At 35.3% G+C, this 26,094-nt stretch overlaps 1 protein-coding gene across 1 annotated transcript in view; it reads right to left on the reverse strand.

Annotated features, from left to right (window-relative positions):
* Positions 1-623: 623 nt before the first annotated feature.
* The window catches only part of LOC104168931 (HEAT repeat-containing protein 5A-like), a gene marked incomplete at its 3' end in the record, with an annotated part of 30,935 nt that continues 5,464 nt past the window's right edge, over positions 624-26,094 (reverse strand). Inside the window, exons 4-21 of the mRNA XM_009709705.1 lie at positions 25,561-25,710; positions 25,127-25,298; positions 24,133-24,139; positions 22,939-23,089; positions 20,171-20,426; positions 18,882-19,037; positions 17,847-18,097; positions 14,541-14,652; positions 13,504-13,656; positions 12,082-12,181; positions 11,208-11,317; positions 6,468-6,631; positions 6,175-6,350; positions 4,610-4,715; positions 3,432-3,622; positions 2,818-2,977; positions 1,343-1,532; positions 624-793 (exon numbers count right to left, since the gene is read on the reverse strand). Of these exons, the coding sequence (XP_009708007.1) occupies positions 624-793; positions 1,343-1,532; positions 2,818-2,977; positions 3,432-3,622; positions 4,610-4,715; positions 6,175-6,350; positions 6,468-6,631; positions 11,208-11,317; positions 12,082-12,181; positions 13,504-13,656; positions 14,541-14,652; positions 17,847-18,097; positions 18,882-19,037; positions 20,171-20,426; positions 22,939-23,089; positions 24,133-24,139; positions 25,127-25,298; positions 25,561-25,710 (2,775 nt within the window). The remainder of the gene's footprint in view (positions 794-1,342; positions 1,533-2,817; positions 2,978-3,431; positions 3,623-4,609; positions 4,716-6,174; positions 6,351-6,467; positions 6,632-11,207; positions 11,318-12,081; positions 12,182-13,503; positions 13,657-14,540; positions 14,653-17,846; positions 18,098-18,881; positions 19,038-20,170; positions 20,427-22,938; positions 23,090-24,132; positions 24,140-25,126; positions 25,299-25,560; positions 25,711-26,094) is intronic.

The raw sequence follows: 26,094 nt of genomic DNA on the forward strand, positions 1-26,094 counted from the left end.
AATAAACACCCCCTCCCTTTGTCAAATAGGGCTGAAAAAGAGTTTACTTTATTTTTTCCAAAGACCTAGTTTGACTGTTACTTATATGTCAGAAATTTTTATACTGACTGCCAAGAAGTCAGTACACTGAAGCATTAGTGCTACAGAAATTACAAAACAGAAAAATCCACAATTTTTCACCATCATGAAAAAACAGACCCAAACAAAGCAATTCTCAGTAATTAGTACACACAATTTTTTTTTATTCAATCCTTCACCTAAAACATAAAAAGCAGCAGAGGAAAAAATCCGGCCAACATAAAATAAGTGGTAAAAATCCAGTGCAAACTTGTAATGAATGGTATATCCTGCCAAACAACTGGCCTTAGTAAGAGCAGCAGAATGCACTTGCAAGCAGTTCAGAAGGCAAAGATTTCTACAGAAGGTGCTCATCTTGTAAAGAGGAAGCAGAAATTGGGGAAAAAACTGAAAAAATAGAGAATACTTGCCTGTAGGAGCATATGAAACACCTCACCCTACACAATGATCAGTTTCTCTGATTAAAGAAGCATCTGCATTTTTTAAGTGTTTCTGAACAAAATGTTTTAAAATACAAGGATATAGACTAGTAAACGTATACTCACACATAGGCAGCTTACAAGGCTAGACAAGTTGACATGTCGAGGAGCAAACATGTGAAGCTGCTGAAGGCAAGAGATGGCTTGAGCCTGAACAAGGCAGTCAGGATTATCCTGCATCACTGCACAGCCCAGGAGGCAAGAAGTTCTTAAGGCTGAAACTGTCGTACTGCTGCCTGTATTCAGAAGAAAAAAGGTTTTTGTTTTTAAAACAACTTTTTTTTTCAAAACATGATAACCTGTCTTTTTCTCAAGCCATCCATAACTCTCATCCTCTTGAAGGATCCTTTCTGTATCTGTGTTATACTCTGATATCAACGAGTAACCATCACATTGCTCTCTGGAAACTTCAGTGTCCAGCTATCTAAAAGTTGATTTAGATTTTAAATGTCTGCAAATTTTAAATGTCTGCATCATAACTAAGACATAGACTGGCTCCTAATTCTTGAAATATGAATACCTTCTGTTTTCATGCTAAATGAATTTTCAGCCCAAGGCAAGGCTTGGAGAACCAAACAATGGAAAAGATGTCAAAAAGAGAGACTATTTTTGGAAAACTAGCAGTCGTGTCATCTTCATTGCATAAACTCATGGCCTGTGAAATACTCCTACAACAAGGAAAAAAAACTTAGTATGCATTTATTTGTTTACAAAATTCATTCAAACAATGTTTAGCAATTTTGTTGCTAAACCAAACAAAGCTGACACTATTGCATGTTGCATACCTTGCAACTCAGGGCCCAGGGTGGTAATAAGTGCATTTAAACAGCGACCAAGGCTTTGGTGAACTTCAGTGTAAGCAGGTGGCACAGTCAACAACAACATGAGAACAAGAGATAAGGTAGGTTCCACATGCACATGATACAAGGGGCCAGCTAAATCTACTATCAGTGACAGAGAGTGTAGTGCCCATGCCTGTAAAATAAGAGCAGCAGTCATGTAATGTAAGCTGTAATGATAGAATAAACATAAGATCCTTTTAAAATTTGATTGTTTAAGTGAAATTCAGTAATTAAGTGTAATAGAAGTTGCACTTCTAGGTTCCAAAGTGACAAATGAAGAGGTTATAGAAAGAAACTTTAAGAACTTGATGCTTAATAGCCATTTTGAATATGTTACAATGTATGTTCTGCAAGGAAAGAACCATTTTAGATTTGTCATTGTTAATTAAAAATCAAAATTAATCTAACAGTAAATTAATTTAATAGTGAATATTATTCCTCAAATACATTCTACTCTTTGTAAAATTTCTTATAGTTCCATGTGGAAGAACAAGAGAATTCTGAAAAAATACTACAACAGAGTTGCTGAAACAACACATTATTTTAGTGTCAGTTACTTTGCACCAATAGCCACATCTGTTTCATGTCAACATACAGTTCTTCTCTGTGTAAAGATATTGTAGACAAAGCTTAAAAAAAGTCTTTAACTGAGATTTAAACAACTACATGGAATACACAGTTTTAGCCACATAGAAATAATTTGAATTAGTTTTCAAAACATCTTGCCTTATTCAAGGAAGTATATTGACCAAGTTCTACAGCATTCAGGCTACAAATCCCTGTTATTTACTACATAACCCTTCAACAAAAAATGCTGTGAGGTAAACATCATAGTAGAGACAAAAACTGACACGAACAAAAAAACCTAGGTACTATCTAGATATAAGAAAGAAATTTTTCACAATGAGGGTGGTGAAACACTGGAACAAGTTGTCCAGAGAGGTGGTGGATGCCCCATCCCTAGAAACATTCAAGGTCAGGCTGGATGGGGCTCTGAGCAACCTGATGGAGTTGAAGATGTCCCTGCTCATTACAGAGGCGTTGGACTAGATGATCCTTAAAGGTCCCTTCCAACCCAAACCATTCTATGATTCTATCTAGTCAAGGTCAAGATATAGGTGAATGTGAAATTAATAAACTCATAAAACATCAAATATTGTTTGTGAAGTCAGCATATCTTAGCCTTATCAGCCTCATCAATCATTAAATAAGAACCTCCCACATCTCATCATAGCTCTTACTTGGAAAGTGCATTTTGAGCAGGGGCTATGGTTTTCATCGCCTTTGCCGCTCGAGCCATCATCTGTGAGGTATGCCTAAGCGGTTGTGAAGTATTAGTCTTACAAGAAAAAAAACTTACACTCTGAACATAAATCAGTTAATTTGTAACATAACATTTCTAGATAAGTGACAAGTACCTGTACATCAGGAGAAGTACTGTCCTGAGATAAAGTATAAAGGATTCCAACACATGCATTCAGGTGCTGAGTAGAACTTATTCCGCCTAGGTACCTATACAGACATCCCAGAGCCAAAGAATGACCTGTTCTTGATACCACATCCCTAGCAGATTTTAGCCTATTAATTATAAAGAAAGCAAGCTGTTAGTGTAATCACCAAGACTGATACTATGTAATAAGCACATCTACAAAGGGAACTTCTAGTATATAATCAGCAAAATATTTTATCAGACAGTGTTGTATTGCCAAAATTCTAAGTTCATTTATCACCTCTTATCTGAAGGAAGTACCAAAAATATTTTAGATACACTTAAATGATGTTGCTACAACAGCAGTCAATTTAATTAATTTGAAAGTCTACATGCTTGCTTAGACAATCTTCTTAAAGATCAGCAAAACTAAGAAATACACGCAGAAGTCAGGCAGTGCTTTTTCCTGTTAATTTCTGAAGTGATATCAAATTCATGAAGGAAACTAGCTTTTAAAAATTATTATCATAATAGGGGCCAGGTAGATTTCTCAAACATTTTATAAACTTAACCAGTAACTTACCACAATTTTTTTGAACTTACTTGTCAAAACTGACTTGTGCTAATCCAGCAGTGAAGGCACTGTCAGAAACCACCTGTGCCAATCTGGCCAAACACTCTGCAGCAGCACATCTTAGGAGTGGATGATTGCTTTCCAAGGCACCCATTACCAATGTTAGGGCAGACCTTCTAACTTCTTCTGGACCTAAACTTCCCTTGCAGTTAGCCAAGTGCTAAAAATAGATATTAAATATATTAAACAGTAAGACAGTATAGTGACCAGAATGTGTTTTTTCTGTCAGTCATGCAAAAATTACAAGATCTGCAGAAGGAATTTTGTTTTCTTCCCCTTTTATCTGACAAATTCCACTATTTTTATTTGCTGTTTTGACAGTTAGAAGTAAGTCTAACCCCACATAAGTGTACATCATAGCACAACATTATAGTATCAACATTCTGATTTTAAGAAATCCTACACAGATTGCAGTAGAACCTAATAAACCAACACACTAGCATAAAATTCAGGAAACAGTATCAAGAAGAAAACCAGTGAAAACAGAATAATGACACAAAGAAAAATCCCAGTCCAAAAAAAAAAAAAAAAAAAAGAGTATGAGCAAAAGCTACAGCAGTTATCTGGATTGCATATTAAATAAGCCCTAAATACATATATTGTACAATGAAAGGTCTTGTCTATACTGAAAATGTTTTGCCTTAGTTTGAAGAAAGCCTAAGGGGGGAAGAATGAAAACTGCACATGAACACAGGAAAACAGAAATAAAGCAAAGGGAAAAGCAACAAACGGCAGATAGTTATGAGATTAATTTATTTTACCAATCGTTACATTTTATTTATTTATACAGTAAGAAATATGAGACATATATATTTATGTTTCTTATCTCTGTGATAAAGACAGAAATGATACAAACAGAATTTTCCCATCTCTCCTATTTGAATGACACTAGTATGGATGATAGTATACTACAGTGTACTGGAATGGGTTTCCCTAACCCTTTAACATTAAAAAAAGGGAAAAATTAAACTGTGACTATTCAGCTCTTAAGAAAAGTGCGACATCACAAAACAATATATTATCACAGAAAACAGGACTGATCTTCACCTTGACCGTTAATCAACATAAGAACTTCTGTGTATGCTCATTTGAACCAACACATGCCATGTTTTAATAACACAGAGAGAGAGAAACAAAGGAGATTTACCTTTAAGGAAATAGAAAAGGCTGACACAACATTTAGTTGTACTATTTGTTGCCGTGATCCTTTTGTTTGCTTTATGGAATTCAACAACTGTTCTAACACCTGGAGCCTTAAACAAAAACAGAAAAGACATCACATAATTAAAAATTAAGGAAACAAATCAAGCTTTTCTATTTTATTTCAAAATGCATAACAATGCCTATATATTATAGAAACACAGCTGGAACAAATCTATTACCCTAAGTCTTGAGCATTTTCCTTCAACTGGCATCCCTGTCTACTACAAAAAATTTTTGTATTCCATATTAGAATAGGTAATTACACTATGAACATGAACTTTTTGCCTTTGTTTCCTTATACCATACGTATTCACAAAAAATCACCTATATCTAAGTAACATTAGACAGATGTTATTAAAAGGAACTGTGTATGGGAATAATACATTTTGACTTACAACCAAGAAAGGAGGAGGGAAAAGAAACAGAAAACGAAAATGCAGCCATCTGCAGCAGTTAGTTCAGGTCTTGAGAAACAGGTAAAGAAAAACAACCAGCAACCTGGTGACAGTAGGGGCAAAAAGCCCAGACAAATAGAGAAAAACCCATGAAAAAAAGCAGTCGGTGAAGACAGAATAAGGAAGTAAATGCAAGTCAGAAGAACATATCATAAAGCATGTGGCAATTTTATTGGCAGGTATGCTCATCTACAAACAACTGCCTTGGGATTACACTAAATCCTGAACATTCTAAGCAGTGAAGACATCAATACTCAGGACTTGCGTGCTAAGCACTCATCCCTAACAGGAAATTACAAAACCATCACTACCTACAATGATCATGATTTCAAGGTCTAACTACAGTTGGCTTTGAAAATATAAAGCTGTTTAATTTAAAAATAATTTATTTCTTCTAAAGCTACATTCAAGAAAATTAACAACAGCATACAGAATAAGCAACAGGGTGCAAAAATCTTGAGGAATTTCATGCCTCAGCGATCAGAGTGCTTATAAATGTGAAACAACCCAAAAATGCCACATGTGTCCATATCCACAAAACCAAGAGAAGTTTGTGATCCCTTTCAAGCATTCTTGTACCTTGACAGAATTCTGTTAAGACATGCTCTTGTTTCTTTCCATCTACTTTTTATAGAGAGTGAGGCAGGATAAGGGTTAAATTTTACTGCAGCTTCCTACCCATTTTGTCCCTCCTTAGTTCTAAGGCATTTAGTAATTACATATTAAGTACTATAATCATTGTGTAATATCTCTTAAATTCTCTTAAAATGTCTATTTTGATCTGGCTATCGAAACAAAACATTATTTTTCTTGGTCAACAGAATTTATTATATGACTGTAACCTCTTACTGGATGTGTCTTTTTGTTGTGAGTAACTTTCTGTTTAAAGTCTAATAATTTGTTAGTCTGAATTGTATTATTCAGATGGTTTAGAGAATCCACTTATATAATTCATTATATTTTCAGAATTGTTCTCTTCTGTGTTCAATCTCAAACACTGTGACCATCTTCTAGCATCTCCCGAATTCCCCAACAGTTACAGTTATTACTTTACCTGTGAGATTCTGCTACATGGGAAAACATAACTCCAAAAAGACGAGTTGCTGCACTGATAACAGACAATATGGGAGGTAGTGGTTTAGGTACTGAATCACCATTTGCAATTTTTTCATAAATTGAATAAGGGTCATATTCCAGGCTGCCACCAGCTATGCTGTTACCTAAAAGGAGCTGTAAGAAAGAAAAAAGTGATAGCCATATTTTTGACCAAGTCAAAACCAGCACTGACCCAAATTACTAGAACTGCATGAAAATATAATACCACCATTACACTAGATCAAAAAGTACCTGCTCTTCGATAAATCGGTGGTCAGTCTCCTGCAGTAAGGGACCAAGTAAAAGGAGATCATTCTCATGACAAAGGGGCGGAAGCAAGAATGTAGAGGTATCGATCTGGCTATCTGGGACAGTCAAGTCAGCCACTAATTCTTTTAGAACAGCACAGAAGCTTCCTTTAAATTAAAGGAAAAAAGTATTCAAAATTTTCAGTTAATTACTTGCCACAAGCAACTTTGGGAAGAAGACATTTATACTGAAATAGCAACATCAATCCAACATTTTTCTTAAGTCTTCAAATAGTTAATTGGAGAACACTCTTGACAGGGGAAACAATAGAGCACTACCTAAGATAAGCAAACTAAGCACTTACAGCAATCTAGAAGCTGAAAAACAGAGATCTTTACCTTTACAGAAGGCATAATGCCATACAACTGCTAATCCAGTAAGTCAGTTACATTTACAATTAAAGTAGTGGAAAAAAGGCAGTTGCAAGCACAGCCATCTTTTCTTCTATTTCCTGAAAATTAATGCTGTGGAATGTATTACATAACCACGCAGGAATACTTGGACTTGGCAAGCAGATTTAATTTAAAACATCCGTAAGTTTGATAAATAACCAAAAAGTTGCAGAACGTACTCCCCTATTTCAGGAGTTCGCACTCAAAAAGCAAAGCATGAGGAATTTATCGTAGGTTACATTATGATAATTTACACTGGTAGTTAAAACTTTCACATATTTTTGTACATAGTATTTCAGACAAGATTATATATTATACATAAACAACATTAGGCATTCCAAGTCAGACTACTTTAAGGTTATTAAAACAAGTCTCTGCAGTGAGAGAACATTTCCAGTGCTGAACCAGATGTGATGAGAAAGGTCTGGCTTATCTGCTAAGTAAGTTGTGTTGAAGAACACTGCGGAACTGATCTTACAGAATGTACACAGTCTTTATGTAAATATTACATGAGAATTTACCTCCAGAGCATTAAGATTGCAAAGACAAGTCCTGATGAATTGGGAAATATCAGCATTAAGGGGGAACTTAACTCCACATATTCAGTTCTTTGCATTCAGTTTTGTTGTTAGATGATTACACAATCACCTATTTGCACTCAAGTTGCTTATAATTTTTCAACACAGGGAAGTTCCAAAAAGTGGGACAGCACAGTTGTCAGCACCTCATGAGCACAAGCAGAACCGTTTGTATAGCTGGAGTTGGTAGTTGCAACCAGCTATTTTACCCTTCCCGAGTCTTGATTCTGTTCTGAGAAAGCCGACTTCCTCCACCCTACCCCCCAAACTCCCGTCCTCATCAGCCTCCCTCCCCTGCAGGCATCTGCTGCTTTGCCTGTCTCCCTGACTAATTAGCAAGTATGTAATTTTCCCTCCAATGCTTAACTCAAATCTAATGCAAAAGGTTAGCACTATCAAATATATTCCAAGATGCACAGATACTGTGTGAAAGGGACAGAAATTGAGCCTTTTTAAAAAGCACAATAATTAAAATCAACTAGAAACTGCTCTTTCATTAATTGTTATAGATCACAATTTAAAAAAATTTGAAAAATCCCCTTTCCATGAAAACAGCCTTTCAAATAAAATTTAAAGGAGCAATTTTTAACCAAATTAACATTTATTTTAGTCCCAGACACTTGGGCACCCTCAACATGTCAAATAATATTATCCCAATGTAAAGCAGCTCAAAATTCTGAGCCAGAATGCTGTTCCAGCATTCTAGCTATTCATCTCATCCTATTAAGAAAGAGAAGTGAATGCTTGTATTCAATTTTATGGTTTAGACAATGGAACATAACAAGCACAAAAAGCTGAAGAATGAAAGAACCCTAATGAGTTGTCTGACAAAACACATTAATTTCAGACCACAGAAAACATCAACCAATCTAATAATCAAAATTCAAACTACTGAAATGATCTGTGTGACATTCTCTAATAGGACATTATAATAATTAATTTTTTTACATTAACTCATAGGAAATAAACGTTTTAGCCTCAAAAACATAAGCACATTATAACCCAAAACTAATGACACATGAAAATGATCACGAACATGAATCGTCGTCTTAGAAACAGAACTAGCTCTTCCCAGCTTAACAAGTTCATACTTTGGATCAGCTAAATTGCAAAGTCTTAACCGTTCACACATGATGGAAGACAGCAACTAAAACATGTTAATGTATTTCACTGATGTTCAAGTTAACCTAATACATTCTTCTCATATCTGTCATTGCTGAAATAATGCAAAAAATCAGCTACTACTCATGCACACTCACAGTAAGCCTCCATAAAATCAGAGAATCACAGGAACCATCAGGGTTGGAAGGGACCTCTGGAGATCATCTAGTCTAACCCCCCTGCCAAAGCAGGGTCACCTACAGCAAGTCACACAGGAACACTTCCAGGCAGGTTTTGAATATCTCCAGAGAAGGAGACTCCACAACCTCTCTGGGCAGTCTGTTCCAGTGCTCTGCCACCCTCAATGTAAGGAAGTTCTTCCTCATATTAAGATTAAACTTCTTGAGTTTCAGTTTGTGCCCGTTGCCCCTTAACCTGTCACTGGGCACCACTGGAAAGAGTCTGGCCCCATCCTCTTGACATCCACCTTTAAGGTACTTCTAAGTACTGACGAGATCCCCTCTCAGCCTTCTCCAGGCTGAACAGACCCATTCTGCTGTTTGAGCAGATACTGATTTTTAGTGATGACAGAAAGCAGTATGAGAAACATCAGAGGCGCAGAAAGAGAGCAGGAAGGGACCAAGCAGAGCCTGAACAAGTCCTAGTATCCCAGGCCTCAGAAATCTAAAGGTTTGAATTGAGAAAGAGACTTGGAGCTATGAACAAAGAATCTGTTTTCAACTGTTTATTTTGCTGGGTATTTTGTTTTCTTCCTCTTGTGCTAAAGAAAACAAGTTTTGCACATTACTTGCAAATACTAAAAGCTTGATTACAACTCCTAGTACATGTCTCCGTCACCAATTTTCTCAAAAAGAAACAACTTGCAGGTTTCTATCCTCTGGCTAACTACCTGGATTGAAGAAAATTAAAAAAGAGAAAACCATAAACTGGTGAAAATTTCTCATTCAGTGTGTCACTGAGCCACACAAAATGGGCCAGGCTGTGCAACACAAGAGTAGTCCTAATATTCCTCCTAATGATAATGACTAAAATTAGACATTGAAAAAAGCAGCCTGGGTTCCATAGTCATATTGTTTTCCCAAATAATTTATTTTTTAAAATCCTAGTATTTGCAAAGACATACAGTTTCTGGATGAAGTTGACATACTGGAAATAATAAGGAAAGAACGGTATTTGTTTCAAGCTTTACTTTAAAAACTTTTTTTTTGCATTTTTAAAAGATGCATACTTGTGTGTTAAAATATATAACTGACCTTGAAAATAAGCACTGGCAACATATGCATTTCCATTCTTTCCCCACTCTCATACTGCTGTATTACAAACAGGTGGACAACTCTGAGATGACATCTGTCAAATCACTGTTTTGATTCTAAGGCTATTTACAAAGCCTTCAGCAGGGTGACCACTTATTTATAACAAATCTTAAGCTTTATTTTATTTATTGGTTCTAGAATGCAGCATCCTCAGCTAGGATGCTCTTTCACAAGAGTCAGGCTTTGCAGGTCATAATGTAAAACACTATATTTTTCAATAAAGTCGAACCATAAGCAAAAATTCCAAACACACCAAGAAACAGCCAAACCCGTTCATACCCAAATATTCATATTTTATAAAACATGGTCCCTGTAATAAAAGAACAAAAATAACTTGCTCTAAAGGATGGAGGTGTCATTTTCAGTCTTTTAAGCTCAAGTCACAAATGAGTATTATACACTATGCTTCAAGTGTTATATACAGACTCCTAATGTGACAACAGCTTTAAGAAGATTCACTTAGCAGTTACCACTAGATGGAGCCGATTATTTGAGTAAGGATTTCCTCCACGATACAGAAGGCACAGTCAATTCAGTGCCTGGCTGGCCCATATTCTCTCTGTCCTGATGAAATACCCTGTACTTCTCTTTCCAACTGTCAAAAACACTCTGGTTCCTTATTTCAGTCCATACAGTACTCTATGGCAAGCAATTTAAAGATGAAAAAGATATTTAATGTTTTAGCTGAACTGATAGACCTGTCTAACTACAGTCCATAGTTACTGGATTAGAGGATTAGATTTTAAATACTGCTAGTTATGTTCTGCTACAGAAAAGTAAATCTATCCCCAGATTTTGTTGAAATTTTTCTTTAAATACAAAATTTTATCCACAATCTGCACAGGATCAGATTAATACACCTGTAATATATAAGTCTACTTGAAGCCATTAAATTCTTTCAATGGACTATATGTAATTGGTTTATGCTAAGATTACACCTTTTCGATTTAGGATTCAATGGAAAGTAAAACAGGCATCAAAGAAAGTAAATTCTTCAAATAGTTTAAAATTGCAAGGTTGTCTACCTTCAAGTTTTAACTAAAAATAGGACAAAAGTCTGTATTTGTAACCAGAGAGGAGAAAAAAAGATCATGAACACTAGGTTTTCAAAACCACAGTAACTTCACCACAGTTTCATCAAATTTATACAGAGGGAATAAAATTTCTGTATTAGAAAAGGTGGAATTAATTTTTGCTAGCTGACTATATGTTGAATAAAAACTTAAAAATAAGCCCATGGTATCTTTTATAGGTTTATCTTCGTGAGGAAATACATACCTTCACAGGCCTTTGGAGGCAATACTGCTAGTAATTCATAAAGTTTATGTCTGTAAACCATTGATGGTGTTTTTAAAGAATTTCCATATGATTTATATATTGAAGAAAGCCTTAAAAAATAAAAAGCACATCAGAGATGTTAAAGACTTTAAGCATTATGCAACACTCCAGTTTCATTTGTACCACTCTACTAAATGCTTTAAAAATCTATACATATTATACAGTACAGTTTTGATTTGCATTACCAATAGTAGGAGCAAAACAATTTATTTCACATGTTCTGACAGAATGTCTGTTCTTCATTCCCAGTCATTATTTTTATTTAATACTAGAGAAATAAATGAGGTTTTCTATTTCCTTTGATTGTACTTGTATTTATTACAATTAACTTTTCTGTGGATATATCTCTGTAAGTTAGAGTTCAGAGTCCAAATACATTAAATCACTACAGGTTCTGAAGGCAAAAGTTTAAAAATTATAAAACCCTTTCCAGCTTAGCTTGGAATCTAAATATAAAAAATGCCCATGTCTAAAATTTTTTGTTCAAGCATATTCTTGAACTTTGTTTATTATTTTATAAAAAATGATCATGTGCAAACAGGAACATGCATGTTTGATTAAAAAAGCAGAATAAAAACACTAACTTAACAAAACCATGCAATAATTTCTTCCCTAGCTTTTTTACATGATACTGGAATCTGCAAGACACATTATTACGCTAGCTGAAGTCCTCAGCTATACAGTTGAGTTCTATACTCTAATTTTTGTACCTTGAAAAGAAAGCTCTTTAGAAAGTGCTCTATATCAAATGCAAGAAGATTACTTTGTAGCTTTTGAAAACCAGAATCCCATTTAGTTTTATACACACACTTACTGTGTCAATAAATCAACAGCACTTGGAAGAGGAGGAAGAAGTCTCTGAACAACTTCATCAGTAAGAAGACCAGCACAGTGGGAAACAAAGCTTTTGATAGCTAGAAAAGGAATTGGATTTTAACTTACTTACTGTGAGACATCTAGAAGAAAAAAAATCACATTAGTGAAGTAATCACATTATTACCTCACTAATAATTTAAAAGTAGAAGAAAACATGCAAAAAAAATTAAAATATTATGACTAATAATTTAAGAAACTGATAAAAATCTCAAATTATAAAAGTTGTATTTACAGATGCATTGTTTTGGTGTCTCAGCTTGGATGTTCATATCCCAACTTTTAATTGCATATATAAATGCAAGGATTTTTTGCTTTTTGTTATGAATTGAGTTATGAGATATAACTTAACTTCACCATAATTCCACTATAATAATAAAAAAAGAAAAAAATGGGAGAAGAACGATGATCAGATGACCTAATGTTTACTTTGCTAGTTTTCTGTGTAAATTTAGCTTAATTACTTTACTTTAAGAAAGAACTTATATGTACACAAGTATTTTTCATTATTTACATTAAAAAAGCACCTAGAGAATATACAGTATTAAAGACCCATTTCTAAAAGAAAAAAAAAAAAGACTATTTAAAGGTTAATTGTTTAGGTTAATTCTAAAATGAAATTACTATTGAATTCCACACTTTCTGATAGGGAGAGAGAGGGGGGTGATCACTATACTAAGGTTCACATTTCTGCAATGCAAAGGACTCTTTAGTACTCTAGAACACATGACTGAAACACATTAAGTATTTGAAGATCACTGGAGTCATCTCTTGGAAACCCAAATTCACAGTATTTCATGAGGAAAAATTGCAACCTGCCAGACAGCAGCCAAATACGTAGTACTCTTTACTGGCTGAGAATTGCAACTTCCTTATTGTAATTTTTACCTGAGTCTTCCCACTCTCACAAATGTGTTTGACTGACTCACCAATTCTATTTAGCTTACAGTAAGCTACCTATTAGGAAACAGAACTGCTATTTACCAAACACAACAGACTGTATAAACAACAGAACATACCTTGGTTTGCATCATTACTGTAATACATATGTTAAACAAGAGAAGAGAAGCAACCTTCCTGATATCATTTACTGCCTGGAAATCAACTGATCAGAAGAACAAGAGAAAAAATCCTTTTGGGTGGTTTGTTTGTTTCTTTTTTATGAAAATGAAACACATGTATATAGAGACATATATATAGGTAAATATATACATACAAGCATGTATGTTGGGAAGTGAATACATCCTTTACCATTCAGTGAAAAAAACCATCAACATGAAGTATCATTGTTCTTTCAGAAGGAAAAATAAACAAACAGTCCAACTATAAATATGCAGAGAAAGACACAGTAAATCCCACTTACCACAGAGAGCACCAGCACGACCTTCCAGTGTTACTTGCCAGGTAAATGAATCTCCTCGTGTCTTCTCTGTTTCTAGGTCTTTAGGAGATGACGGAAAGATGCACTTCCACAGTAACAGCATTCGTGGCAGATGGTGTTGGACAACTGCAGGACCTGTAAATGTTGACAGTTGTCATGCCAATGTAAGGACTAATTAAATTAAATTTTCTCTTTGGTTCTCTTTTCTATGTTCACAAAATCTTTACAGCTGTGAGCAAAACTTTATGTTACTTTCCCAGCCAGCTCATATATAATTTCGCAAATGTTTACTGTCTTGGTACTCCATTTTCATACTTAACTACATACCCACTGACACACTTACTAGTATGCGACCAAGCCAACTATAATCTCTGTTTTATTAAGTACAGACCCTGTGGATCACCAGCATAAAAGAGATGTAACAACCAATAGTGATGTTCAGAAAAGTAAACATTTGTTACAGGTTAATGCACAAGGTGTGTTTTCCCTGATCTAAGAAAAAACTGGGAGCTGTTGGGCAAAAGCAATAGCTGAAAACATGAAAGGTGCCTTAAAAATATGAACAAAACAGATAAAATACATTCTTCATTAGTAATTTAGTGATCATAGCCAATAATCTGACCGCTAAAAATACCAGAAAGTTCTGCAAGATTTCAAATGCCTGACAAGATGGAAATACAATATATTAGCTCATTTTGTGCTGTGATAGATGTTAAAAAATACCAGCGTAATTCTTTGTGATGACAAAGACATTTGGTTAGATGGACTTTCAAATTTATCTTCTATATTTAATTAACAGCAGTCTCACTCAGTCACTATTTTTCAGACATTGCTCCCAATGAACTAATAGCAAATTTGAAAGAAGTGATATTTTTATTTTAGAAAGATTCCAATTAGCATTTGTTTTTTTAGAATTATTTTGCAGTGGCAAATTAAAAGAAACATCAAAAGAACTAAAGTCAGAGACAGAACACAGAAGAGCTTAATGTAGTTGAAGAAAAATTGTAGAAAGCTACTACCTAATGTCATGAGGGCAGCTATCAACAGCCATCCAGCCTGTGTTCGCTGCAGTGAAATGCGACTGTTCTGAGAAGCAGAACACAACAGATCCTCTGCTACTGTCATGATTACCTTCAAAGTTAAAGAGAAAAACAGAGCATCATCATCTTAGTAACTACCAAATGTTTTTTTCAGTACTATTTGCTGTGATACTTAATCCTATTTCAGTGTCTCCGAACAGAATGCCATCTTCCTCTCACACTATGGCAACAAACTGAGGCTCATGAAATTGCAATGACTGACTTCAGTAGTAGGCTGGGACAGCTTCAACAGTTCTGTTGGCACTAGGTAAGTTACTTTGCTGCTTTGTCCCCTTTCTTTTATCACCAGTGAAATGACAGCTGATAATTCTCACAGGAATATGCATGGCAACGATAGACGACTTCTGATATTCTATTTATGTCACTATGTAAAAAAAGGACAGCATGAGACCTATGAATTAGAGTTCAGAAGTGGTGAGAGGGGTAATGATCTTTTTATCCTTGTTTTAGAATAAGGTCTATCATTCTCTCTGACAGTTTTTAAACCAACAAATGGTATGACTAAACAAACAAGTTAGAACAGTATAGTTAGAATCAATCCTATCTTAGCTTCTCTGCAATAATTGCACATGCCTACTATTATGTGCTAAATGCAAGGTGACAATCCGCACTCGTTACCAAAGCACAAGCTACCTAGAATTTAGATGGAGGAACACACACTGTGTCCATGGGCAACTACCACAGTATGGCTACAAATGCTAAAAGTGTTCTGCAAGTGGTTTGCTTCAATTATGTTTCGCACATGCCAAAAAATATTTCTTATATCTTGCATTACGGCTGGTCACCAAAACAAACTGCTTATAAATTAATATTACAAGTAAGAAGCATCATTATCAATAACATCATTAAAAGCCTCAGAATAGACAACATCCTTCTATTACTTTTTTGAACACTACAATTTATTTGGACATTATAGACAACATCCTTCTAAAATTTATTTGCACACTTATAAAATGTCATGAAAGTTTCAACATGAAAGTTTGCTTCATGAAAGTTTGAAATCAGTACACTTCCAAAACTTGATGAAATATTAACAGTCAGAAGGTTAGTTTCCCCAATTCCATAACGCTATCAGATGGCTGCAAATGAAGAAATTTATTTTTGCAGATTCCTGATAGAGTTAAAATGTTTGATTCTAAAATCAAAACAGTACCCTTGTTAAATTATACTACTAAAAATCACTAACAGCTTAGTATACTTAAATTACCTGTAAAACAAACATCCTAGAAAGGATTTCATTTAATGATTTCTGACAATTTTTTTCTCTATGTACTAGGAGAAATAGCTTATTTTTGAAGGATTTTTTTGAACTGAAGGATAAGCACTAGTATGGAATGCTAAATATATACAAATCCACTAATCATTTTGTTTTCTTGAATAGGTTCCACCTGCAACTCTAACTGCTCTCTCAAAGGAAAATGCATTAATATAAACCAGCTTCTATCCAGGTCACTGCTGTCTACGTTTGATATTTGCTTTTCAAAACCGCACTATTTAACACTGGTCCCTTTCAGCTCCTCAGAAGAGGAGCTAGTCTGGAATCTGGCACTGTTCCTAGGAGAGAATGGAAAAGGGGCTTTTGTCAACTCCTCTGTTCTCCCCCCTGCCAGCTTAGTACAGAATACAGCATTTCTCCCACACTTTTCCATGCCCTCCCATACCTCCTCCTAGCCCTATTACATCCTACTCTATTCCTCTAAAAGAAATCTTTGTTAACAATTACATTTCTCTGTTAAACAGAAACTTTAGCTCTGCTTAGGTACATAGTAGCTGAATGGCACATAACTGGGCAAACGATACTCATTTTGGTCTCTCCCCATGGTTTTTAAGTAACCACAAGGAAAAGTTTTTAAAAGGTAAGAAAAACAGGCCTTTTCTTTTTTTTTTTTTTTTACATCTATAAATTGTTTCATCAGCAGTTGGGACTTTGGTGAGAACTGTAGCTAGCAATGTCTGTTAAGGAGTGGTGTGGAACTATTAGTACTCAACAATGCAGAAAAGGTACTCTGTAATCACTGCAAGGGATATTTTTCCTATGGCACTAAAATATTCCTTTCATCTTATAGTGGTGTAGTAACAAGGAAAAAAACACAATCCTTGTGTCAAAGCATGCCACTTCTTCTCTAATGTTCACTGGCTCCAAAATAAGTATTTTCAGAACTGAGAATGTAAGTTTCTACATTATACAGAGAATTAGCATGTACTGCTGACATTTATATTGCAACACGGTTTTCCACCTGTGAGTAACTCCATGGAAAAAGTTCTCATTGAGATGGAAACAGCTTCTTGTCCTGGTCTGCATTTCTACATCTGCATATCCCTAAAACTTCAGAGCATAGTATATCCTATCTGTGCTAGTGGAGAGATTGGTATAAGCATCTTGGACTACGTTAATGCAAGAAATTGGTTTCTGTTAAATTCCGTAAAACAAAATGAAAGTGTGTATCTGTTGGATTTGATTAAAGATTTTGTTGGACTTGACCAAAGATTTTCAAGATAATATATAATTGCTGTTATTGGTGTAAGCAGTGACTAAACTATACACTGGAGAGTCACTGATGGGCCTGGGAAATACTAATTTGGCTTAATCTGTGGTTGAACAACTTATTTCTAACATCACAGCATGCAATACATCCGTATGTATACTTCTAATTTTTTTTTTTATAAAAGAAAGATCTTTTCCTTTGGCAAAGTCTGATACACTTCAGCTGTACACACTCTAAACTAGCCTTTTCTCACCATTAACACTGCTGAAATGTCAGCTTTCTAATTTAAGCCAATATCGAACTGCACCAGGATTGCAGAAGGTTTGATCTTGCTGTAAAGAATTTAGTTGGAAATTCTGAAAAATGTAACACTACTCAAGAAATGTTTTCTCCAGGTGAACCTTTTCTTAGACTGTTCGATTTAAGTCCTTACAGTTCCACAGAACTGACCTCTGTCCCAAAGCAACAAACTTCTCCCCTAACAAACTTCTCCATTACAAAAAGGCAGCCGTATGAGTGGTTAATAAAGTCATTAGTGACATGTCCTGAGAAATTCACAATCCTGACATATGTGAGGAAAACACTTGCTTATTTGAGTTATGGTATGCTTCAAAATCCCCTTCTTGAGGAAAGGAAGTGTCTCATCAGTATACTGGGTTATGTATTCATGTCATAAAGAATACATGCAACTACTACTGCAAAAACAGCAAAGAACTGCATGTAAGTATTCAGACCATACCTTCCCTTTTCCATGTGGAATTCCTAAAGGACAGTGTTTTACCGCACCCAGCAAAGCAGCAACAGCAAAACTGTAGCCAGTTACTGCTTCTGGGGAGGATTTCAATGCAGTAAGACGTTCAATGCAACGATCCAACAGTAGGGACACACAGGAGGGCAATGCTACTGCAATACAGCGTAGACACCAAGCTGCTGTTAGTCTAACTGAAATGCTGGGATGAAGAATGAGAGAAATTACTACTTCCAGAACGCCTGAAAAATAAAATGCATAAACACACTTAAGAAATAGGCAAGCAGATTGTCAAACAAGCAAAAAATCTATACAGAGGACTGCTGAACATACTACTATCCAGTTTCTGTACTTCTCTTTAAAAAGTACTATTGATTTTTACTGTGAAATATTTCTTATCAAATTGAAATACTTCAATGCTTTTCAAAAAAAAGTTAACCTGAATGAAAAGTAACAATACGGAGAAAACCTAACATATTATGCAGTTATTCACCAACATGCAGAGAAAGTATCTGTAACTATTTCCAAGGAAACAGAAATCCACGCAGTGGAACCAGATACCGTCTTGAACCCATCCAGAAAAAAATGCAGCTAAATGGAAACAATAAAGGCAGATAAAGATACCCAGCTCAAACTGATTTACTATAAACATTACGAAGTGTTCGACTTTAAATACAACCCTTAATGGAGTTAAATGTGATACTGTTTTGTTTTTTTTTTTTAAAAATTAACGTACTAGTGCAGGTCGGAGAAGATACAGAACTCTGGACAATGGTTGAAGACTTCCTACAGCATGCAAGGTAGCCAACTTCTTCTCCTCCTTCTTTTTGTTGCCTTTTTTTTTTTTTGGTGGGTTTAGTTTGGGGTTTTTTGTTTGGTTTTTCTTTTGGTTGTAGTTGTTAGTTTAGCAGAAGAAAATAGAAAAGGGTAGAAGAATTGACAGTCTAGTCATCAGAAATCAGAGATCACAGTGAACAAAGGAATATATTTTGTACTCTGCTTCACAAAATAATTCAGGGCTTGTACCTGCACTGGAGTCTTGCAGTAATGGTGCTGCTGTAGTTCCTAAGCCCTGGATGAGACTTCCAAGTTCCTGAAGCGCACACACAAGCACATGCTGACTTGCTGTTACATCTGTTGTACTAATTCTTGTTTCCAAGTTACTGTCACTCATTGCAGCATCTGATAACACAATATAGGAAGATCCCCATGAAATCACAGCCAAAATGAAACAAACAGATCGGAAAAAGGATTCTGCTACGATAAGTTGTTTATATTACCAAATGAGATTTTATCATTGCCATTTTTATTATTGACCAAACTGTTTTCATAAAGGTTTACCTTCACTGGGACAAGTACATTTCCGTTACTCAAATGGATAGTGTAGCAATGTCCGTGAGGGCAGGAGGGTAGATAAAATGGAAACTACCCAATTGCTTATCTTTAAGTGATGGGGAACAGTGGCTAGTAAGAAACATGCTATTCTCAGCCTCACCAGAAGTGACTTGAAGAGATCATGCTTTGATATAATTTGCCAGGTTTTACTACACAGCAGGAAAAAAGAAAGGGAAGGAAAAAGTGAAATAGTATGATAGCAAGCAAGCAAGAAGGTAGGGGCAGGGAATAAAGAGGGAGAGAAAAATTTGAAGTTTTTTGAAAGTTCATCTTTTGAGACACAAATATGTATGTCCGTTTAGACATTTAACATTTAGGTATTTAACTAGGATACAATATGCAGCTGTACAACAGGGGACAACTGGTTATACCCAGCATTCTTTCTTTTCCCCTACAAGGATGATGGTGGAGATCAGCAGCTTTTTTTGGAAGCTCTGTACAAGACTTTATCATGCAAGAGATCTGTTTTCTCCAGGAGAAATGCTCATTTTGTCAGTTAGGAACAAATGCTTCTTTTTTGAACCATCAGTAGTGTCAGCTGCTCTCAACAAGAAGGCAGAATCTGGCAAGACATACATTAACTGCCAATTTAACTTATTTTACAATACCATCTGTATTTTATTACTGGATATATTTATTATTTTATTCTGTTTGCAACTGGTTAAAATGATATCCACTAGGGAAGAAGTGTTAAAACAGATGTTTACACTTCTGTGGGCACACACATGCAGAAATAGACATTTACACAAATAACCAGCCCAAGTGAAAAACAAAGCAGTCCATCAAAAGCCCTCTACATTATTATGGTAATAAATCAGCACTATATATTCTATTTCTGCAGTCTCTGGATTAGGAAGTTGGACAATCACTTAGAAAAGGAAAAACAGAGGCCCAAAAGGATAATCTTGTTAGACTCATACCCACAACTTTCTTCAGTTTCCAGATGGCCTGACAAATCTCTTTGGCAGCTGCAATTTGAGCTTTTTCCCCAAGAAGGCCTCCTACTGTAGCTCGAAGGATAAAGGAAACACAGCGGCGACAGCCGATAGCATCCATCTGACTCTGAATAGCCTTAGGGTGAGACTGAGATACGAGATCTAGAATATGGGAAAGGAAGGCAGAGAAGTTCCTTTCAAGCCATTGTGCTCCTAATGTAGAGACAAATACCACATATGCCTGGAAGAGATTTGAAAAGAAGCCATATTTTAGAGCAAAATCATCTGGAAAAACACTGCCAACTACCCCACACATTTTTTTTCAGTCTCTGGGTATTGCCACAACTAGAACATCACTAAACTGAGATTACTTATACATTTATGCATCCATAAATCATATACACTCTCACTTTCTGGTAGCTGCAATTTTTTGGGGTCTTTTTCAATAATTTAAATTACTATCAAAATTGTACTGCAGCCTGCTCTGACTGTAAGTTAATTCAAGCTGCTTGCCCATGTTATTTCATTCCAGAGTGTGAGGAATGGCAGTTTACCCTGCACAGGCACTTGTTATGTAAAACATTGTGTTTGGTCTCACTGAACAACAGCTTCCAGCTATTTAACATTCTGCACATGTAACACAAATTTAATGTATGAATGCATTTTAAGAACTACTATGTTACAAAACTATAACCCATAACCCTGAAAGAATTTAGTTATTATAGGCTTTGAATTAGGGAATATATGCAGCCCCCAAGCACTGCTCTTCCTCTCAATGAATTTTAATTATTTGCCTTGCTGTGGAGGTACCATAAAAAGATGTTTGTCACAACAAAGACAAAGAATGCAGAGTCACTTTACAAATCTAATCACCACAAGACCATTTATTTTGCCACATAATACGCTCCCTTACAAATCCCTTCCATGTGCATGTGTTGGATTTTTTAATGAATAGATGTGCTACCATCAAAAGAAGGGAATACAAAAAATGAGAATATGTAAATGAACACACAAAATTCCTCATAAGGAAGTTCACAACCACTACCCATATCAATGAACTTCTGTATTTGCCTCATACACACTTCGTCTCGTGTCTAATATTAACAACAAAATTATTCACGTAAAAGAAAGTGAAGTACTGTAGATGGAGAAATTGTACTATTAGATTCTGTCAGCAACTAATAGCTCTTGACAAATACTACTTAGGCTTCATAATGTACCAGTACATTACCCCTGTTGTACGGATTTGAAAACTGAGGAATTTAACAGGATAAATAGACTTGTGAAGAATCATACCGCCATGGCTACATTTTGAACTACATCTTGAACCTGGCTCTGTCTTGAACAAATGTAAATTCTTCTTCTATATGTAAGAAATCATCTTCAGTGTTTTTCTTATTTTTTAATTTACAATAAGCTGCAATTCACATATTAATATATTTTATAACTGCAAGTGTTTGCTACTCAGGCACTGATATACACACAATTTCTCAAGTTTTTCTTACAGAAATATTGCATTATTTTAACTGTTCTGGTACAGTTAGAGTATACCATCTAGCACAGGTACTATTGTGTTAACATAGAAAAAGGAGACAACCTCCAAAACCCAGTACAAATAGTCAAAATACTGAACTGAAATATCTATTCCTGGAAAATTAATAAAACCACCATGTATATAGAACACCCTAGGAGTCTGGCATGCATTTTCTAGGCAAACAGCTGTCAAGGTATTATTGTTCCCCTGCTTTTCTGTCTCTCTGCCAGAAGTTAATGCTTCCACCCAGCACGATCTGAGCATAGAAGACAATTTGTGAGCACCTTCTAGCTGTTTCAGTGCAAAGTCTGGCAGCTTCTATCAGTAGTTCAAGCTACTTTACAGATTTTTTGCACTGCAGAAGGTGCAATGCACTGAAAAACTCCCTTACTGGCAAACGGGAGGTATCAAATAGCTGTGGGGACTGTAATATATTAAAGTACTCACAGCTGTTTGATACATAAATGTTCATCATGATCTTTAGTCTTGATTCACAAGTTTAACATAGGAATATCTAGGTTTTAGCATGTAAATGCCATTTAAGATAATATTTACAGGAAGAAGCCAATCTGATATTATCAGAAAAATCTATACTGTTTTTACCAGCATGCACTATATGGTCTGACTTCAGTCCTGCTCAGTTAATAAGACTCCATCCTCTAACTGAGCATCCTGGAACACAGCAAAACAGATACTTGCCTTTTTCCACTAAATTCTGTTTTCCTTGCTATTCATGCACTTACTCAAAGCAGAACCATTCTTTCAGAATAGAACTGGGAATGTCCCTATATAGAAGGAAACTGTTCCAAGTTCAAAGAATTCTTGTATCTTGTAACTTCTCCTTTTCATTTTTCGACATAAGTTATTAAGTTTTAAATTAAAAATCTGAGGATAGTACTTATTTATATACTTACTTGAAATTCATATCACGTGAAGCTTTCACAAGTAATAAATATTCAATTTTGAAAATTTCAAACTATCAGGTAAACAATAAGCAACATCAGAAATCTTTTTTTATTTTCTTTCTAGCATAACTCAAGGGAAAAGGAATGAGAGGATTTGAGATAATCATGTCCAAAAAAAATCAATCCCTGTTTTAAAGTACATACATTTTGTCACAGATACAAAAAAGGATTAAATAAGAGATATATAGACAGCAAAACAGTCATAATAGGAATGTTTAGCAATCTCAGAAAATCGTAACTAACGTAATCCAAACCTGGGTGACTCCAACTCTAACATCTCTGCTGACTGAACTGGTCCCTTTCAACATATCACCACTGGCTCGTAGAAATCCACAACTTCCACGCAGAAATCCAGTTCCCAATAGCTCCATCACTTCTTCCAAAGAAATTCTGCGGAAGTTATGCCTGGTGGATGCTAAGAGTAGATGTAAATCTTTAGAGGAATAGCTCTGTAAAACTTTTTACACTTTAGACGAAAAATTTCAACGCTAATAGTTTTAGAAAAAACAATTCGCACAAATTCCGTAACACAATCCAATCCAAATACTGTTTGAACATAATTTCACAACAGAAACGAAGACATTTTAGGATTCATTGCTCCAGCAAACCACAATATTTCTAAAGTTCTCCTGCTTCAGCTATCTTTAAATAGCTTAGGCCATCATCTAATATGTATATACACATTTAGCTTCCCTCAGTATTTGCCATCTAATCTAAGCTCCCTTTGCACAAAGGTCTGCATGGCCTACTCCTACCACTCAAAGCTTTGTGAAAGCCCTGACTTCAACTCATTCCAGCTTATTGCCAAAGATAACCCTCTATTCCAAACTCCAGACAGGGTGGATCACCTTTCTGCTATGCTTAGCCGGGTAAGGCCACCGCTACAGGTTCTCTTAGAAACAAAAGCATCTCACCTTAGTATTAAATTAGGTCTCAAAAAGAATGAGAATAATAGAATATGTTTATAATCTTCTAGGAAAATTATTTAACCTTAATTTCTATTCTGTTGTTTAATTTCTTGATAGAATGTTCATTTAAAATACATGGTGGGATACGTGTTTGCAAACTTAGCATGATGACTGCACACTGTGCAAACTAAGTGACCTAAAATTTTCACTGTGTTTTTCATTCTCTTCCAAGTATTGAAATGGGAAAAGGAATGAGAGGATTTGAGATAATCATGTCCAAAAAAAAAAATTAACCCCCCCCCCAAAATCAACAGGTTATATTAACCCCCCCCCCCAATATCAGCAGGTTATCAGATACAATGAAGAAACTTCAGGACTATGCACTTCTTCATATACTGCTCCCTCCACCTCTCCCCCAGTCCCTTCTAGCCCTCACCTAGCTACTGTCTCACTTAGTTCTAACTTCTTTTTAACTAAAAATAACTAAAATAAATAAAAATAACCAACCAAACAGTTGATGAGCTTCTTATATAACCTTACCTTAGCACTTTAGAAATACAACTACATTGCTTACAAAGATTAAAGAAAAATACTGAGTCTATAAAGAGGTCAGAGTGGGGTTTTTTACTTTATTGGGAAAGATAAGTGCTGAGTGTTTTCTGTAACACAATAATTCTCTCCAAAAGATTCTTAGAAAAATACTTTATAAATCAAGACTTCAGAGTCTCCAATGCAAATACACAACCTCAAGAATTTTGAAAGGCAGTAAGCTGGGCTTAAAGGCATGCAATTCTGTCATTTGCTGCTTATTGCATGAAGGCCTTCTCTGATACCATTAAAAGCAGAACAAACAGTTTGAATGACATTTACCTTGCATCCTGTTATATTTTGCTTAGATTACAGTTAGATATTTAGCTTTGGGCTCCCAAGATTAGACTAAAAATACCCAGTCTGAATGACACTGAAGATTGAAGACATTAACTTTGTGTCAGGATGCTTCAGTTAGATCAAGTACTGTCTGTCAGCAAAAAATGTTACATGGTCTGTTGAGTGACCAAAGCTGCATGCTCATTTCTGCTTCTGATCACATTTGTACTGCTAGACAATCCAAATGTGGTATTGACGCTTGTGGAAAAACAGCTTGAAGATACCCTTAAGTCTTTAGCTTGACAAAGAGATACACCCTCAAATCTTAGTGCTTTCTACACTGCTTAAATTAATCTTGCCTTTACACTTTTTGAGGTTACTAATTTCTCTCCATACAATAACAATCTTGTAACAGAGAAAAACAGTTTTACCAAATATTTTTCTTTGTTTATTATTTTGTATATACGCATATATATAGGTTAACACAACCAAAACGACAGCATTTCACACAAGAAAAATGTTACAAAAAAGACCAAACCAGAGATATGAACAGCCAGATAAAGCTCACATTGTGATTTCACTTCAGGCTTCAACAGAACTTGAGAGTTTCTTATCATCTGACAGATTTTTACAGATAAGGAATCAGCCACCAAAGTATATACTTTACCTGTTGTCTGTTTAGATATTAGAGCTTTAGCCAATACTGTGCCTAAAAGTTTTGAAACTGCTAATCGTACATCATAATTGGAACCTTCAAAAGATTTAAAACACAAGGTCACAACACTATCCAGGTCTGTACTCCACATAAATACTGCTTCATTCTGAAGTTCAAGGAGACACTAGACAAAAAAGGGAGATAAAAATGGTTTGACATGGAAAAGTACTCAGTGAAAATCTTAGTTTGCTACGTAACACACAGAGCTCTCCCTAACAAAATAAGCGTGTTGCTTCATACTAAAATGACTTGAATTCTTGCTGGCAAGGCAATATCAAAGAAATAAAGATAAGCCAACAATGCATCTACTGCTGTGTTCATCATCCATTAAAGCAGAATTACTCTAAGAGTTTACTTAATAGAAACAGTTATTAGAGTATTTTTACCTTTGCAGCAGCACAGCGGACTGCCATGGATCGATCCGTCAAACATGATCGGGCAGCTTTGTAAATATCTCTATGACAGGGGATAGCAGCAGCTCCTAAACCATTTAACATATTTTGCAAACTAAGCATGATTTCGTAACGACCTTGAGACTGAAAAGTGAAAAAGAGAAATGTTAAAGTTTTGTAACCCTAAGCTCCTTTGAAATGCAAAATGCCAACTACTGAAATAGGTGAACAATGGTTTGGGTCTTTTAGAATTTGAAGATCTGTTTACGCTGAAGTGAGTTAAAGCAGATAAGCTGTTCTGTAACTCTATAAAGAAGTGAAAATAGTAATTCTGTGTTCTACTGGAAAGTACTCACTAGCAGTTTAAAAATCTAAATATGAAGTACAAAAATTCTCATTAATAAGGCAATTAAATTTTCTAGTTTACCAAGTTCTTTCATGAAATCAGATTGAGAATAGCTATGATCCATCCTTTTATAATCATAATCCATTAACTCTCTAGTAATTCTTTGGAATTTAGACACTGAT

This window comes from Cariama cristata, unplaced genomic scaffold (assembly GCF_000690535.1).
Source record: "Cariama cristata isolate BGI_N322 unplaced genomic scaffold, ASM69053v1 scaffold45151, whole genome shotgun sequence".
Taxonomy (NCBI): Eukaryota; Metazoa; Chordata; class Aves; order Cariamiformes; family Cariamidae; genus Cariama; species Cariama cristata.